The sequence below is a fragment of the Octopus bimaculoides genome, chromosome 5, assembly GCF_046866305.1.
Source record: "Octopus bimaculoides isolate indiv1 chromosome 5, ASM4686630v1, whole genome shotgun sequence".
Classification (NCBI taxonomy): domain Eukaryota; kingdom Metazoa; phylum Mollusca; class Cephalopoda; order Octopoda; family Octopodidae; genus Octopus; species Octopus bimaculoides.
The window spans coordinates 8,303,382-8,323,330 of NC_142932.1; the positions used below are offsets into that span (position 1 = coordinate 8,303,382).

The following is a 19,949-nucleotide window of genomic DNA, read 5'->3' on the forward strand; positions in this document are numbered from 1 at the left end:
TCACATTAACCCTTTAACATTTAAACTGGCCATATCCAGCCCATTTTATGGTCAAACTGGCTAGAACTGACCTCTCACACTTACACTTCAAAGTCATTTTAAAAATAATCACATCACTGAAATATCAAAGCTACAAGATCATGTATGACCAATTACAAAACAATATGAATAAGTAAGCTTTAGTTTTGACAGAGGAATTTGATTCTTAAAGGTTAATAGATAGTATTGGCTAAAATCTATAGAAATATTCTGTACAATAAAAATAATTGCAAACATGCCGGAAATCAAGTAGTTTTCTGTTTAATTTAATGATTTTTACATTCATATATCAACACAAGTTTTACAAATGTCAAAGAATTAAAGAAAAGAGAAAAGAAAATGAACTCTTTATTTTAATACTTATTTTTTTTAAATCTAAATAATATAACATCAAGTTCAAAATGAAAAAACAATTTTATATATAAATGAATAAACTACTGATGTATTAAAAAATTGCCTGAGTATATAAAGTAAACTATTTGAAACTAAAGAAAAATTTTTTAGAAGCCATGTATGTGTGTATGTATGTATGTATGCACACACACACACACACACACACACACACACACACACACACACACACACACACACACACACACACACACACGCGCGCGCAAAGTCAGTCATAAGTTGCCATGCAATAACATTATAAAATAATAATTAGTGAGTTAAATTGTGAGAGCCAATTAAATTTATTTGGAAATTACTACAAAATGAATTTTATATGCACAAGTTTTCTTTTTTGAAACCAGTCAGTTACATGACAGCAATGTAAGATGTGACTTTCTAAGTAGTATTTAGTTTACTTCAACATCCATCCAATTTCAATTCAACAACATTGAACAATAGAAGTTCAGAAGTAATCTACCAACACGGAGAACTAATAATGTTTAGCAAGTAAGAAACTGTTTGGAATCGATTAATGAGGAACTACTATCTGGGCATTCAGTGTTCAGTCAGAAGAGAAAGGAATGTTTGGCTGGACATCTAACATTATGAACAACACCTTCAAACATCTTTTACAGATGCCATACCTCAAATATTTGCAAAACATCATTGCAATGTAATCACACACATATGTGCATATGTATGTTTTAATGTATAGATATCTATTAAAAAACCAGCAAAACATTGACTGATCACTCAATACTTTCCAGTTAAAGTATCAGATTATTTTATTCATACAAAGAAAAAGTTGACCAACTTCAAAATTTCAGCTTAGCTGCCTTTGTCAGAATGTCAATCTTGTCCCCCTCTCTCTCACACACACACACACACACTAAAATGTATTATGTTCTTATTAGATGTTAATGTTTTTATTTAAAAAATCAATTACAGCATTTGCATAAAAGTCAACTTCTGTTCTTGTAACCATATGCTATTATATAGCAACTCATGGCAGACTGTATACTAGATATATATATAAATATATATGGGTACACATACACACATACTCACACACATACAAATCTAATTCATACTTTAAAATAAATTCAAGTCAAGACACTGACTTATTCAGACATTACTCAATAAAAACGATTATGAGATATAGCGTTCTTCTGCTTGTATTGCTTTACACCAATAATAATGCCAGCAATTGCCACTCCAACAGTTAAAGCAATAGCAACATATATTCCCATCCAGGTTTCTGTGGAAATAGAAAATATTAAAGAGATAGAATTATTAATATTACATATCTTTCATATAATAAAGACAGCTGTTTATTAATTAGCTGTGATTATTAACATTTATTAACGGAAAGCAATTATTAAAGTCTTTACCGTCTAGAAAATTCTCATAAATTTCAATTTTAATATATTTCTATCAAAATATAGTTTTCAAGAATCCTATTGTAGATTTCCATTACATGTCAATCAGGAAACACACACTTATTGTGATATACATTTTTTAACATATTTGTATCCTTTTCCTTCTACTACTTCCTAACTCACTCTCTTCTTTGTTTACTGCTTCTATTTCTATATCCCTAAAATTTCTCACTTATTCTCATTTGAATCCCTTCCCCTGTTATTTTATTTAACAATTTTCATCTTTCTCTTGCATACTCCTTTCCTATCAACACTCATTCTCTACTGCCCTTAATTGTTTACATTAAAAATAAGTGATTACAAAAATTTTTACAATATTTATATCAAAATTACACACAAATTTTATATTTCTACTTCAATTTAGTTATATAGATCATCATCATCATCATCATTTAGCATCCACCTTCCATGCTGGCATGGTTTAGATGGTTTGACCGATACTGGTAAGCTGCACTAGGTTCCAATCTGATTAGGCAAGGTTTCTACTGTTGGATGCCCCTTCTTAACACTAACCACTCCAATGGGTGCTTTTGATGTGCCACTAACATGGGTGCTAGTTACATGACACTGGCACCAGCTACAACTAGGATTTCACTTGGCTTGACAAGTCTTCCCAAGCTTGGCATATCCCTAAAGGTCTCGGTCACTTATCACCTCTGTGAGGCCCAACTTTCACAGGGTGCTTTTAACAAGTCACTGGCATGGGTGCCTGTTAGGTGACACTGGCATCAGCCAGGAGTACAATTTCACTTGGCTTGATGAGTCTTCTCAAGCATGTATATCACCAAAGGTCTCGATCACTTGTCATTGCCTCCATGAGGCCTAACATTCAAAGATCATGCTTCATCACCTTGCCCCATGTCTACGTGGGCCTACCTGTTCAAACAGGTTACCTCCACAAAGATCAGCATTTTTTTTACTCAGCTGTCCTCGTCCATAAACATCACATGACCATACCAGCACAGTCATCTCTCTTGTACATGTGATGCCTCTTATACCCAGCTTTTCTTTCAAGATGCTTACACTGTCATACATGCACACCCTGTGAAGCATACTAGCTTCATTTCTTTCAAGCCTACGCATGTCCTCAGCGGTCACAGCCCATGTTTCACTGCTATACAGCATGGCTGATCACACACAGGAATCCCTCAGACAATAGGCTTTTCACATTCTGACAATAATGGTTGCAACAACATATGTTAACCCCTGAGTAGCAGCCTTCCCTTTGGATAAGCTTCAGGAGCATAGAGAAGGGAACTTGCATGCCTAGGAGACTACTAAACATCTTAAAAGAATCTTGCCCAAGCTTGCACAAATTCTGCAAGATCAACAGTAAGACAGGGATCTTGTATGCACAGGTAGGGACTGTTTTCTATTAAGGCCCCCTATAACCAATGCCTTGTGGGTAAATTTGGTAAACAAACCGTGGAAACCCGTCGTGTTTCTTTGTATTTGTCTCTCACTGATTGATAAAGATAGTTTTGTTTATTGCTTTTAATTGACTTTTTTTCACCATTAGCCTAGTGCCATAGCAACCAACACAAAAAGTACTAAAATATGTACTAGAGGTGAATTGGACAAATACACCCCTTCAAGCCATTATGCTAGCAATAATAGTAACAATAATTGTTTCTAATATATGCACAAAACCAGAAATTTGGAGGAGGGGGTAGTCAATGACCTTGGCAGAATTTGAACTCAGAATGTAAAGAGACAAAATGCTACTAAGCATTTTGTCCAGCATGCTAACGTTCTGCCAACTCACTACCTAAATAATAATCCTTTCTACTATAAGCACAAGGCCTGATATTTCAGAGAAGGGGTTAAGTTGATTATGTTAACCCAGTACACAACTGGTACTTATTTTATTGACCCTGAAGGGATGAAAGGCAAAGCAGAACTTGAACTCAGAATGTGAAGACGACAAAATACCGTTAAGCATTTTGTCCAGCATGCTAACAATTCTGCCAGCTCGCCACCCTAACAATAATTATAATTCCTTCTATAGGCACAAGGCCTGAAATTTTGGGAGATGGGGGACCAGTCAATAACATTGACCTCAGTGTGTAACTGGTACTTAATTTCTCAACCCCGAAAGGATGAAAGGCAAAGCTGACTCCAGCAGCATTTGAACTTAGAACACGAAGGCAGATGAAATACCACTAAACATTTTTCCCAACATGCTAATGATTCTGCCAGCTCGTCACCTTGATGATGATAATCCTTTCTACTAAAGGGACAAGGCCTGAAATTTAGAGGGAGGGGACTAGTCGATTACACCAACCCCAGTGTTTCACTGGTACTTAATTGACCCAGAAAGGATGAAAGGCAAAGTTGACTTTGGTGGAATTTGAACTCAGAATGTTGCAACGGGCAAAATACCGCTAAGCATTTCAACCAGTGTGCTAACGATTCTGCCAGCTTGTCGCTTTGATGATGATAAGTCCTTACCGTGGCTTAATCCAGAGCATTTGCCAACCAAAACGTTTTTCAGACTCTTGTCCAAGATAACAGATATAAAGTGTCTGGAACCGGGACTACATTCACCTGCAATGTTCAATGCACAGGTCCTTACTTCCTTTTCCAAACTGAAATTAAATAAAAAGAATAATGCAAATTAACCAATCAAACTATTTAATTAGAAAAAAGATGAAAGAGAAAGACTAACTGAGCTTAAGGTAATAAACGACAAAAATGAACCCTATGACCATAAACCATTGCATTGCACCTTATTTAGAGAAGGGGTACATGTGAATAAGGAACTATGTGCCTTGACAGTACAATCTATGCTTATTTCTTTCTTTCTCAACAAAAATATATACTAATATGAAACAAAAAGTTATAAAAAAAAAAACAGACATCCATGCTGAAACAAACAAAAAACAGTTTATTTAGCACAACATAAGTGTCTTCTATCACAGCCCCAAACCAACCTCTAAGCCTTGAGTAAATTTGGTAGATGGAAACTGAAAAAAGCTCGTCATATATGTATCATCATCATTGTTTTAATGATTACTTATCCATGCTTACTTGAATCACCCAGAATTCTGAGTGACATGTTGGGATGTTGGGGCAAAGTTTATATAGCTGGATGACCTTCCTGTCACCAACCATTGCAAGTAAGGTAATATTTCCTCCATAACCAGACAAGTTTTCACAGACATGAAAAGAAGCCACTGCTTATAAACAATTATCGTACAATGTCGCATCTAAGTGTGACACAAACCCCCGTTCCCACACCATACTCACATGACACAGACAAGCATATAGGTAAACAAGTAGGCCCAAAAATGGTTTCAGCACAATCTGTGAAAATCATGCACACAGAGAAAAAGAAAATAAAATAAACTAAATATAATGCAAATCACTATAAAAGAGTTCTCCATCTAGTTCTGTAGTGCACCAACAGATGCCAGCACATGGATGCATGTGCAGTGAGAGCTAGCAGTGATCTTTATGAGGCAGTGTACTGAGTGACATCACTATGTTTACTTTGCAAGTTGTGAAATTTGTGTTTTTGTGATCATGCATATGTTGTAGTCTGCAACTTTTGTCATGGACAGGAAGTTGAAACAAAGAGCAAACATGAAATTTTGCATTAAACTATGGAAGTCTGCTACAGAGACATTGGGCATGCTTTGGCAAGCTTACAGTCACAAGGCAATGGGTCATTGTACGCACAGACGTTTCAAAAGTGGAAGCACATCTCGAAGATAAATGATCTGGAAGACCTGCCACAAGCATCACCCTTGGAAATGTGGTACTGTGCATTGAGAATTCATGTCATGGCCAAAGCTTTTGAGGGAGGACATTCAATGAAAGCCACCGGATCTGTGGAGCACGAAGAATCGGATTCTTCACTGAGCTCTCCTCGCTCATAACTTTCTTGCCTAAAATATGGTTTCACTTCCGCACCCACCCTATTCGCAAGATTTAGCACCTGAAGACTTCCATCTTTTCGTCAAAATGAAAAGACAGTTCAAAAGGTGGCTGTTTTAACACTGTTGTCGAGATCCAGAGTAAATCACAGAAGGTCCTCAACTTGTTTATGGAAAACGACTTCCAGACCAGATTCCAAAAGTGGCAGGAATGCTGGGATCTGTGTATTGCTGCATGAGGTGACTATTTCGAAGGAAATGGTTAGGTAAAGTTATTTTACATAACTAATCCGAGAATCTTTTGATACCACCTTGTATATAATATAATTCATTCTCGATATTAGACCATTGTCAACCACTGTTTCAGGTGCAGTCCCACTATGAGGTACTTTGGGCAGGGGACTTCTGCCAGAGCTTTATGAATAGACTTGGTAGACAAAAACTGAAAAGCGTGAGTGCTAGTGTTTCCTTGCATGAACAATTACTTGTGACTGGGTTAGATAAACAGAAATGTGTGTGTGTGTCTTCTTGTCTTGACACCACATGGTAGCACTAAGTGAATATCATTGATATACAAACTGACATTCATCCCCAATATCTTGCAAAAACATGTTTAGCCACAGGTAAATATTACCATGCTTGGAAACAGCTAAGTGTGAGCAACAAGAAGGGCATCCAGCTGTAGAAAATATCTCCCAATCAACTGTCTAACCCATGCAAACATGGATAAATTGGTGTTAAAACTAGGATGATGAAAATTGAGAAATTATATAGCATTAACCAATATTTTGGTAGCCATACACGCTGTAGCAATGCTTTCATATTTCTGTTAACATCAAACTTTTACATTATAAAACATCTTTAAATTTCATTCAAAACATTTCATTGGATTCTATCAAAACCAAGAAAATTTTTAAAATCACATAAAAGATGTAAATAAGTGCTTAGATCAATGTTTGCAATTGTATATGATTGGTTATCACATAAAACTTTTCTATTTGATGGGATACAAGATACGCTTCCCCCCCCCCCCCTAAAAGTGCTATGCAAAGTCTGGCCTCCCATAAGCTTTAATGCATAAAAATCTTATTTTCTTGAATATGCGCAGCTAAAATTGGAATGCATCTAATATGCCTGTGCATCTTATACGCCATCAAATATATCAGGAGAGCATTTTAAATGTGCTCCTAAGAGCAACAACATGTGGCAACTAAGAAAAATGAAAGATCTCTATATCATACCTCCTTAGTAGCTGATCTTGACAGCCACTTAAACAAAAAAAAAAATTTTTTAATCCCCCCCCCCCTCCACACACACACACACACAAAAATAAAAGGTCAATTAAAACTAGCCTATAATCAAATTATACTTACTCACAAACGTCTTCAATATTATGTATATGTAAGCGCTGAGATTTCATTTTCTGGTTGCATGTCTTTGACTTTTTGAGATAGTTGGTATCGTTGAAACATTGTGAATATTCCAAGAACTCTGAAGACAAAAATTATAAAACAAAATGATTTCTTACACTGGCAAAAGGATAAAGACTGCAGTTGAATTAGTTTCAAAAGATGCCCTGCTTACTCATGTATTTTAATCTATTGACCCTGGAGAGATGATAAAGCCAAATCCTGAAGAAATTGAGATTAACCATTTCGATACCAACCTGCACCAAGACCACTCTTGGTTCTATGGTACAAACCCTACATCAAAATGTTCTGTTAATTTATATTTTGAAACATCAGCTTAATAAGGACAAGTTATTTTACTATAGTCTTAATTTTCTTTTTTAATTTAAAGTTAAACAGAATATTTCAACTGAAACAAGGTAACAAAAGGGTTAAATCATAGTGGCAAAGAACTAAACAGAAATACATTAAATCCAATATCCAACAATCTGTTATTCCCCCACCACCACCACCACCAATAATAATAAAGGTTTCTAACAGATACAAAGCCATAAATTCAGGGTGCGAGAGAGAGAGAGAGAGAGAGAGAGAGAGAGAGAGAGAAAGAGAACAGTTGATTACACTCATCCCAGTACTTGACTGATATTTTATTGGCCCTGCTCCCCACCTCATCTTTATAAGGGTGAAAAGCAAAGTTAAGGTTAGTAGGACCTGAACTCAGAATGTAAAGGGCTGCTACAAATATAGGGTGTTCAAAAAGTCTCTCCACAGTAAGTGTTTTATTGCAAAATAAATATTTATAAGATGATATAAGACTACAAAAGAATATATTAGACTTTACAAGACTTTAGAAAACTTTATAAGAGGTATTGTTGAAAGTGTCGTCCATTTTCAATACATAAGCTGACTCTTCTACACATGTTTTGAAATACATCTTGGAGAAAAAAAATTCACTGCAGAGAGACTTTTTTGAACACTCTGTATAAAGTATTCTGACACTAGCATCTCTGCCAATCAACTGCCCTTATACTTTTCAATATAGGCACATGGCATCAAACGGAGGAGGGAACAGTCAAATCAACCCCAGCACATGACTGGTACTTGTTAATTGACCCTGGAAGGACGAAGAGCAAAATTAATCTTGGAAGTTGAACTCAGAAGTAGAGGGTGATAACTAAACACCACAAAGCATTTTGTCCAGTGCTTTAATGATTTTTACCAATAGATTAATTCTTTCATTTATTTTGCCAATAAGGCCCATTAATACATACATATCACAAATAGTAAACATACAGGGCTATAAATGAGGCATGCAGCAAGGTATCCATAAACTATCTTTACAACTTCCATAATTTATTGTATCTATTGAAGTTGAGATCTCTCAATCAATTCCTTTGCAGGTTAAATATTAAAGTTTTCATATATATGTATGTATATATATATTATATATATGAGGGAGTAATGAAAAGTTCCTGGCTTAAAGGCTAGCATGAAAGACCTGGTTGGAGGCTTGGCTGTCTGACTTCTTTTACAGGGCTTAGAATAATTGAAGGACCACTGCAAATGTGTGAATCTGAGAGGGGAACATGTTGAATAAAATCATAACTCATCCGCCTGAATTTTTTTTTTTTTTTTATTACCCAAAGCCAGGAAATTTTCAGCACTGCCTTGTATATGCTTTTCCAATAAACTCTAAGCTATCCTTATTTTTCATCTTTTTCTGAATTCTTCAAATTGTAATGGTAATTTATGGACAACCCTGTATTACGATTTCGTTTTTGTATTTGATTTGCAAGATTCTTTATGTGAATTCATGTGTTGAAGCATATTTTAAGTTACACAAGTAAATGGACACACGGACACACACGACTGTATAGATATGAAGTATGCTTTCTAACCACGTTTTAGGTTCTATTCCAATATGTGACATCTTGGTCAAGTGTCTACTGGCCTCAGATTGGTCAAAGCCTTGTAAATGGAATTATTGATTTGATGGAAACCATATAGTAGTCTATCATGGGGCCAGGGTGTTGTATGCACATTAGTACCTATATCTGCATGTTACATTTGAGCAAAGAGAGTGATGCCATGTTTATCATTTCCTGCAGGTAATAATATATACTGGTACTCAGTTTTCAAAGAGCAACAAAATTTGAAAAAAAAAAAACTTGCTCAAAAAATAATGATTATTAATAGGAAGGGCATTTAACTGTAAAACACTGCCCCAAAATAGAGCCTAATCCAACCTATACCAGAATGAAAAATGGATTAAAAGACAAATGAACACAATGAAGGCAATCTATTCACACGTAGGTGAGGATGAAGAACTACCATTTGAATTTGATCAGAGCATCCCATCCTAAACCATGACTACCCTCAGCCTTCTTATACTCTGTATCCAGGTACTCAATGTTCAGATCTTAAAGTGGCCAGGTACTGCTGGTGGTTTTCACACTTGTAGTCAATCTATTAATGGTTCACATAGGGCACATTTCCTTGTGAATCTGCACTTAATGTTTTCCTAATTTTTCTTGCACATCCTCTTGAGTTGCCCACCAGTCACTTGTTGGCTTCTTCAAAGACTAAACTGTATGCAATTCCCAAGAGGAGCTATTTTAATAAGCAGCTAATTCAGTTGTTCAAACAACCAAATAATCATCACTGAAACCAACAAAGATCCATTTAACAACCAAGCAGGGCATGATGGGATTTGAACTCAGAACACAAAGAGCCAAAACAAATACCACAAGGTATCTGGTCCAACATTGTTACAGTTCCACTAATACACTGCTCTGGGTTTTTTTTTTCTTTTACACTGACTACAAAAGGATGAAAGCATACTTGGCCTCAACATGATTTTGAACACGGAGTGCCAAATGCCCCATGGGGCATCCATCTAGGAACTCACATAACTCCTCATCTGTTGTAAGCATCCAGACTAAATAGCCAGGTTTAACAATCTCCTTCAGTGACTGCAGGAGACTACAAACAATTATAAACATTCAGACCAGTTTACCATCTGAAAATAAGATAATCTTAAGTTACTTTGACTAGTCTCAGAGACCCTGCACATAAGCTACTAATGCTGCCCCACCTTCTCTGATCAAGCGGCAAAAAGAAATGAATCTAAAATCAGCAAAAACATTTTGTCAATTATTGAAAGCAAAACAGCAACTAATTACCTCCACGTCCTGGGCCACACATGTAATCAAAGACACCATACACATCAACTTTATCAAAATAACAGGAAGTATACATAGGTCTGGTACATTCCTTGAACTCTGGAATAGCCCTGTTAAAAGATATAAAGAATTGCTTTAATGTCTTTCTTATTTCAACTGATTTTTGTTTTTACATCCATGTTTCAATGCTTGAAAAATAACATTTAGGAAAAACAGTCCTCACAATACAGTAATCCCTTACCATATTGCGGTTCATCTATCGCAGTTTATTATTTAAGCTTACATCACTTCATCTGTGGTGTTGTTTCGCATTTATAATAAAATAAATATATACAAATTATAAAAATAATGAAAAAAATATACAGTACTGTTTCTACTTTGTGTGGATTTTCACTTATCACAGGAGATTTTTGAACATATCACCCTTGGTAGTCAAGGGGTTACTGGAAATCATTTCTATTTCAATAGCATTGTTGTAGAGATTATCAACCCAGAATAGGAAAATCTTTGATAAAACCATTCTAACCATGACCATTCCATCTTATTTTCAGAAAATGCAACCAGGCATGGCTATGTGTTTTAGAACTTCACTTTTCAACCATATAGTTTTGGGTTCAGTCTCACTGTGCAGCATATTGGGCAAGTGTTTTCTGCTCAATATGCCTGAGACTAGAAATGTCTTTGAAATAGAAACTGAAAGAAGCCCATTAAGTATGTCTTTGTAAATATGTATGCATACACACATGCACAGATGTGTATGAATTTTGCAAAAGTACACTGAGCTTTGGTTACACATGGTGACACCATTGTTTGTGGTTAAACTCAAGCAATTATGTTAGATTGATATTTTCTGTCAACAAATTGTCTGCCAGCACTGTACTTTTGAATTTTGCTAGAACTAAAAAAAATCCCTAACTTGACAAACAGGTAAGGATTGATAACAACAAAAGCATCTTGTCATAAAAACCCTACCTTAATTTCTTCCTGTCTAAGCCATGTTAGTATGCAAAAACAGACATTAAACAAAAAACTACATTTATTCAGTTTTTTTTAGTTTTTTTGTTTTGCTTTTAAGCTGGTAAGATCTTGTTAGAGAAATTTGATTTCTATTTTTAGTAGAGAGAGAGAGAGAGGTAGAGAGAGAGTGAGAGTGAGAGAGAGCTGAAACTTAATTAGCATGATACTGTAGATGTTACTGAAAACATATAGCCTTTCTCCAATATCACCTCTGGTTCAATAAGCCTATAGTATTAAAACAAGTCTTTGTCCCTTTTGCTTTAGCAGACCTACAGTACAAGAACAGACACTGAAGCAGGATATGGTGTCCTAAACTCAGGTGTAAGCATGACTCGGTAAAGACATGGTCATGTGGTTATGAAGTTTGCTTAACTACCACATGGTTCTGGGTTCAGCCCCACTGTGTGGTACTTTAAATATCTTCCACTACAGACTTAGGCTGACCAATGCTTTGTGAGTGGAACTGGTATCCAGAAACTGAGAAGACAAGCAAATGAGCAAGTGAGTTAATGTCATTTGCATATGTCCTCATTAATACCATCTGAGCAAAAGAATGATATCTTTGTTTGCATTCTCCACTAGGCGCAGGAGTGGCTGTGTGGTAAGTAGCTTGCTTACCAACCACATGGTTCCGGGTTCAGTCCCACTGCGTGGCACCTTGGGCAAGTGTCTTGTACTTTAGCCTCGGGCCGACCAAAGCCTTGTGAGTGGATTTGGTAGACGGAAACTGAAAGAAGCCTGTTGTATATATGTATATATATGTATGTGTGTGTGTTTGAGTTAGTCCCCCACCATCACTTTGATAACCGATGTTAGTGTGTTTACGTCCCCGTAACTTAGCGGTTCAGCAAAAGAGACCAATGAAATAAGTACTAGGCTTACAAAGAATAAGACCTGGGGTCGATTTGCTCGACTAAAGGCGGTGCTCCAGCATGGCCACAGTCAAATGATTGAAACAAGTAAAAGAGTAACAAAACTTGTAGTTTCAACAACTTCATAGCTTTTGATGTGTGAAGACCAGTGGAATAAAAATATCTTAGAAAAATAGCTAGAGTCGACAGTAGGATGATCATCTTACCATAGAATATATCTGCCTCAAGAAGTTTCTTATTTATGTCAGCAAGGCAGAATGGATGTAAAAGAGGATGATGATGATGATGATGTCCCCCATCTTAAAACATGTTCAGACAACATGCTGAGTGGGAGTGGAGCAGAAAGAGAAATAGATTTCAAAAGTTATACAATAAAAATAAGAGGCCACCATAAAAACTCCCTTACAAGTTTGCTTTTGTTGCTCTTATTGTTGAAGGTCTCATGATGAGATTAAATTCAGTTTCCAGTGAAATGTGGAAGACATTTCAGAAGCATTTTCCAAAGAGCCAAGAAAGAAATTAAAAAGTACCACTTCCTAATGATATGATAGCCACATCTAATATCTTGCTGATAGCATGGGCAAAGTACACTACTGCAAGGCAACAAGACATGGGCCATGAATTCCTTGACTGGAAAAGCTAGCAAGAAATGAGATGAGATGTACCATGTCAGTGAGCATGAATGATGAAGTATAAATAAACTAAAAGAAAAACCAAGTATAAGAGGAATCATCTGTAGTATGCAAGAGAGGAAATTGCATGTGATGCAAATGGAGGATAACAAGAGCTCAAAGCGAATGGTATCTGTGGATGAAGGAGATGAAGGAAGACTCAAGACGAGGTGGTAAAAAATAATCTCCAAACAGATGACCTAGGACTATGTTGGTTGATGAGTGTTGCAGAAGACAGAACCTACTGTAGAAACTAGTTGAAATGCCTACAATGTACCCCCATGACACTGCCTATTGCTTATTCTACACCCTCAAGCTTCCCTACCATCTCTTCTCTCCATTTTTACCTATTGCATTCTGAACTGACCTACTCCCACCACTTACTATTTCTCCCTTTGTCCTTCCAAATCAGGAGTGGAGGCGCATGGCTTAGTGGTGAGGACCCGTGATTGTAAGAGTGTGGTTTTGATTCTTGGAAAAGGTGATACATTGTGTTCTTGAGCAAAACACTTCATTTCAATTGCTCCTGTCCACTCAGCTGGCAAAAATAAGTAATCCTGTGATAGACCAGCATCCCATCCAGGTGAGGAGAGTCAACAGGACTCAAGAAGGCAACTTTTTTTTTTTTTTTTTAAACTACAAATCATGATACCTGGATAGGGAGGGGATGAATAGCCCTCTTGTAATTTTCACTCACTCTTCCAGAGTATTCAGTCAGCACACTTTACCTTGGACATGTTACTTTGAGAATATGCTCTGGTACCTTCTCATTTACTTTCTCACAATAAAGTCACTCATCCCACCATACCTAAAGGGATCTATTTCAAAACGGGGGCACCAGTTTTCATTTATGTTTTACGTAGTGTTTTTGGTACCGAAAGACTTTCAAACTTCGTATACTTATCTATTTTGTGTTATAGAACAGAAAAAAATTTTTGTATTCAAATTTATTTCATGTAAAAAATTGTCTTATTTCGATAATTTCTACTAATCACTGACGTCTATTCAGTTGAAAACAGTTAGCGCTGTAACGGTGTATATCGTATTAATCCCCTAACCCTAACTAGACTGTTAACCCCAACCCTAACTCTAGAATCCGAACTCTAAAATTGTTACACACATAGATACGCACAGCGTAATTTATTATATAAACAATATATGCGTATAAATTACGATTAAACCAGATGAAATATGTCACAGGGAATAACATTTTTATGACCGCCCAGCAGTAACTCTATTCAGCTGAATAGACGTCAGTGATTGGTTGAAATTACAGAAATACGACAACTTTAACATGGAATAACTTGCGATGTAGGTTTTTTTGTTAAGAAGACTAAGAGTAAAAGATGTTTTATATGACACATTCTACCAGTGTCCCAAGTTTCATAGTGTTTCGTTAGTGTTTCGTTAAGAAAATACTGGTGCCCCCGTTTTGAACTAGATCCACCTAAAGTTATAATTCCCCCCCCCCCCTCTCTTTTATTCCGTCTTCCAGTAGTGAATTTTGCTTCTCAAGTCATAAGGTGACCTCATCAATACTGGAAAGATAAAAAGCACACTCTTTAAAGTGGTTGGTAAATCAAGTAGAGACAACACAGAGTTACAAGGACTTCTTAGTTTTACTGACAGTAAGACATGCTTTTCAGTCCTAGTCGTCGTTTAACGTCCGCTTTCCATGCTAGCATGGGTTGGACGATTTGACTGAGGACTGGTGAAACCAGATGGCTACACCAGGCTCCAATCTGATTTGGCAGAGTTTCTACAGCTGGATGCCCTTCCTAATGCCAACCACTCAGAGAGTGTAGTGGGTGCTTTTACGCGTCACCCGCACGAAGGCCAGTCAGGCGGTACTGGCAACGGCCACGCTCAAAATGGTGCATTTCATGTGCCACCCGCACAAAAAAAAAAAAAAGTGTCATGATAAAAAGCACCCAGTACATTGTAAAGTAGTTAGGAAGGGCATCCATCCATAGAAAGGATATTGAAACAAAAGATACAAGAGCAAGATATCCTGATTTGTTGGATCTTGTCAAACATCCAACCCATACCAGGATGAAAAGTGAATGAAAAATGATGACTTCAATTAAAGTTATGTGCTTGAATAGTAAAGATATTGGACTGCTAGAAATAGCAGCTAAATCTGTTTCAAATCAAACAGAACTACAATTTTGAAAATACTATTTTTTTTACCAGTTTCCCTGAATTGTAACCATACTGGAACATCGCCTTTAAAGGGTTTCAGGCAATCATACTGTCCTTAATAGTTAGTCTCCTTTTCTTCAAATTTTTTTTTTTTTATCGATTTATTGCAAAAAGTACAGACAAACACTAGAACATGCAAATTTTACACACAAAGTGTTATTTTACAGTTTCAGGCTATAGTAGAAAGCAATTGTCCATGATGGCGTACAATGGGATTGAACCTGAAACTACTTGATTGCAATGTTAAGTTAACCACTCAAGCAAGCATGAAAGAAAAATAGTGGGGATAGGACAAACAGCTAGAAATGTCTTTAATCATACATTGACTTGTACAATCAAACTAACTTGCAACTATGATTAAAAGAATATAAACAACATCAAAGGCTCCCCAATACAAAAAGCATGAGAGGGTAGGGGAACAGATGGTGATGTAAGAGAAATGTCAGACATAACTTTGAAGCTTCTGAAAGCTCAAGAGTGAAATGCAGTGAGGTGGGGAGAATATTATTTACTGCTTATAATTAAGCACAGATATTAAGGATAATGCTAGTAGTAGTTAAGTACATAGAGTTAACATCATTAAACAGCTTCAAATTAATACAACAAAAATGGCTGCTATGTGGTCGCTCCACAAGACCAGCTAGAAATAACAGCTAAATCTTTAAATTACATCTATGCTGTCTTTGAAATGATCTCATTAGTAAATAAGGTCCTATATATAATTAAATGAAAACCCGCTTATCTTTAATTCTGTCCTTGCTTCATTATGATATAATCTGTTTATAATTTACTTTCCAAATCAATAACACGCGTGTTTATTTTGACTTCTTTCAGTTACTGTTTACCAAATCCATTCTGTTAGTCCAGAGTCTCAGAAGTAGAAGAAGACATGCCCAAAGTGATAATACGCAGTGGGACTGAACCTGGGTAACCTATAAATTATGATGCTCCTATTCACAACAAAATGCAGCTGAGTTCAAATTCCGCCGAGGTCGACTTTGCCTTTCATCCTTTCGGGGTCGATTAAATAAGTACCAGTTACGCACTGGGGTCGATCATATCGACTTTGTCTGTCCTTGTTTGTCCCCTCTGTGTGTAGCCCCTTGTGGACAGTAAAGAAATAAGAAACTTGCTTATCAAACACATGGGAGCTGCCTGGGGGAAAGTTTCTTCCACTACAGCTCTGGGCTGACCAAAGCCTTGCGAGTGGATTTGGTAAACAGAAATTGAAATCTCATGTGTGGGTATGAGAGCATGCTTCACAACTGGTTTTAGTTAATGTCCCCATAACTTAGTGGTTCAGCAAAAGAGACTGACAGAAGTACCAAACTTTGGAAAAAGTGCTGGGTTCAATTTGTTAGATGAAAAGCCCTTGAAGGCAAGGGCCACAGTCCAATGATTTAAACAACAGATAAAAGATAGCAGCAGCCACTGCATAAGTCAAGGGATGATGTACTGAATGCTGTGAGCAAAAAATTCTTTATGCTTTAGTAAATAATCTGTATTAGATAACAGTTTAGGATACAAACAAATTAGCTGACATAACCAGCTTTCTGGTGTTAGGGAAGCACCGAGTCAAGAAATATGTATTTATAGCTACACACAATAATCTTTTCAGCAACATTGCGTTGACAATTTGTTTCAGTAATTAAGACAAGAAAGGGTAAAACTATCAGCACCACTGATCTAATAGGCTATACAAATTCTAATAAATTTATCTCACAAGATTAGGATCACCCCCAGGATATAGTGGAGAGGGGAGAGAGGGGGGGATAGGGGAAGAGAGAGAGAAGGGGTAGGGAGAGAGAAGGGGTGGAGAGAGAGAGAGAGAGAGAGAGGGAAGGGAGAGAAGGGAGGGAGGGTGGGAAGACAACAAATGTGTAATACATACCGACAAAAAGCGGCTATCTGTTTCTCATCTAAATGCTGCATATAATAAGTGGAGACGTCAACATTTGTGGGGTTAATTGACGTCAGACAGTTATGAAGTGCTCGTGTATCACAATAAGCATTGGCATCTGTATAAAAAGAAAAAGAAAAAAAAAGAGTTGAATTATTTCTTTGTTAAAGGTGATTTTAGACATTTCTTGATTTGGTCAGTGTATGCAAACCTACGGTTAAATTATTGTAATGAGAAACCCTCATCTCATTTTACAAAAAAAAAAAAAATTACAGGATCTACACCAATAATTAAGGACATCACGATTTTAAAACAATTAAAACAAAAACCATTTTAAAATGCTGTGGCTCAGTGGTTAGAGCATTGGGCTTCCAATCATGTGGTTGTGGGTCTCATTCCTGGACTAGGCTGTGTGTTGTGCTCTTGAGCAAGGCACTTCATTTCACATTGCTCCAATTCACTCAGCTGTAGAAATGAGTTGTGACATCACTGGTGCCAAGCTGTATCGGCCCCTTTGCTTTTCCCTTGGAAAACATTGGTGGCATGGAGAGGGGAGGCTAGCATGCACAGGCGATTGTTGGTCTTCCATAAAACAAACTTGCCTGGACTTGTGCCTCATCGGGAACTTTCTAGGTGCAATCCCATGGTCATTCATGACCAAAGGGGGGCTTTTTTTAAAGTATGCATGCATGTATGCATTATTCTTTTACTCTTACTTGTTTGTCATTTAACTGTGGCCATGCTGGAGCACCGTCTTTTAGTGAGCAAATCAACCCCAGGACTTTGTAAGCCTCGTGCTTATTCTATCGGACTCTTTTGCCAAACTGCTAAGTTACGGGGACGTAAACACACCAGTATCAGTTGTCAACTGATGTTGGGGGGACAAACACAGACACACAAAATATAAATATATACGACGGGCTTCTTTCAGTTTCTGTCTACCAAATCCACTCAAGGCTCTGGTCGGCCCGAGGCTATAGTAGAAGACACTTGCCCAAGGTGCCATGCAGTGGGACTGAACCTGATATATCTCTATCCATATCTGATATGATCAACTTAAAAACCTTGAAGGCAAATACCCTGGTCACACCACTGAAGCTAACTAGTAAAGGAGTAATATCATCATCATCATCATCATCGTTTAACGTCCGCTTTCCATGCTAGCATGGGTTGGACGATTTGACTGAGGACTGGTGAAACCGGATGGCAACACCAGGCTCCAGTCTAATTTGGCAGAGTTTCTACAGCTGGATGCCTTTCCTAACACCAACCACTCAGAGAGTGTAGTGGGTGCTTTTACGTGTCACCCGCACGAAAACGGCCACGCTCGAAATGGTGTCTTTTATGTGCCACCTGCACAAGCCAGTCCAGGGGCACTGGCAACGATCTCGCTCGAAAATCCTACGGGAGCCAGTCAGGCGGTACTGGCAACGTTTACATAATCAATTTAACAATAAATCAAATAAATTTTAAAACAGCTGCTAAATGCACAACAGATTTCCAACCAAGAAAATTATATAATTAGCTGACTCATTTTGAACTTTGTAAAAGACAATGGACATATCTTCCACACTCATGCTCTGTCAAAGGGATCGATCTGAACAACAGTTTGGAAAAAATCATGGGCTAACCAATAAAAAGAAAAATGGGACTGCTGACTTAAATCACAGCAAAATGTCCTGAATTTTTTAAAATTGTCTTTTTTTGTTTCTTTATCCATGGAAGGGAGTTAGTTGAAAGTTTTGCTTTATAATGAAAGTTGGGAAGTATATGACTAACAAGCTATTATCAATAGAGTAATTCTACCCAGTCGTGCTTGACACTTGAAGGTCATCATTAAAATCCTCTAACTTAAGGAGACTGTTAGTACACAACATGAAACAATCTCCCTTACCTTCATTCCAAACACTATTTACTACCAGAAACATTACAGTATAATTGACCGACTGTAATCCTAGACACAATACTACAGTTTACCAGTTGGATTATAAAAAATTTGAAAATAAATGAACTACCAGAAATATCACCAAGATTTCTTTTCGATTAACTGGGTCTGGAGGAAGGAGCAATGCCCATGACCTCCACCGGCTTTCTTAGACCAAAGAGATTCATGCCAATGTTACTTTTTGAACCATTATTAAGTCAATACATGCAGAATAAAATATACAAGGAGTTTGGGTCAAATTTGACAGTTTGCATAAAAAAATAAAAAATCCCATCCAAAAATAAAAATATTAAAAAAAATAAACAAATAACTCGATTATGGATGAAAAATAAGTTTACTCAAAGTAGCCACCCTCAGCTTCCACCACAGCCCCAAGGCAGCTCTGGAACCTGGTGCATGCTTTCCTCACTGTGTCCCTGTGAAGAGCTTCGAACACATTGACCTTGGCCACATGCTCAACCGTGGTGTTGCAAGCAGAGCAGTTTGTACCTTTTTTTTCAACCATGCCCCATGCATAGTAATCCATGGGATTATAATCAGAGGAATTATGAGGCCAAAATCTGGGGCTGGTAAAGTCACAGAACTTTTCCAACAACCATTCCTGACTCTTTCTAGAAGTATAACAAAGAACAGAATCCTGCTGCCACACATATACCGTTCCAGAAGCAACTCTCTCCAGCCAGCGTTTGACCACAATTTCCAGTAGCTTCTCATAGCCATCTGAATTGAGCTTAAGGTCTTGTTCATCAGTTGTTGGATAAATTTTGGTACATGGACGCAGTCAGAATGCCTGCCATGTCCCTTCCTGCTGGCAATGGCTTTGTAGTCTCCATAAGTAGGTTATTTCAGAGAGACATTTCAAAGAGTGCAAGGTGGTTAGACACAAGAGTGATGAAAGGAGAGACAAGTGGGTCCAGAATGCCCGAGTGAGGCTAGCATGAACACAGCTAGAACTAAAAGAGATATAATACCTAAAAAAGACACAGACAGTACAAGAGTTAGTAT

General features: G+C 37.1%; 1 protein-coding gene across 1 annotated transcript in view; it reads right to left on the reverse strand.

Annotated features, from left to right (window-relative positions):
* Positions 1–374: 374 nt before the first annotated feature.
* The window catches only part of LOC106882895 (uncharacterized), a 36,886-nt gene continuing 17,311 nt past the window's right edge, over positions 375–19,949 (reverse strand). The window contains exons 2-6 of the mRNA XM_089351981.1: positions 16,991–17,117; positions 10,338–10,447; positions 7,120–7,237; positions 4,320–4,456; positions 375–1,687 (exon numbers count right to left, since the gene is read on the reverse strand). Of these exons, the coding sequence (XP_089208107.1) occupies positions 1,566–1,687; positions 4,320–4,456; positions 7,120–7,237; positions 10,338–10,447; positions 16,991–17,117 (614 nt within the window). The 3' untranslated portion in view covers positions 375–1,565. The remainder of the gene's footprint in view (positions 1,688–4,319; positions 4,457–7,119; positions 7,238–10,337; positions 10,448–16,990; positions 17,118–19,949) is intronic.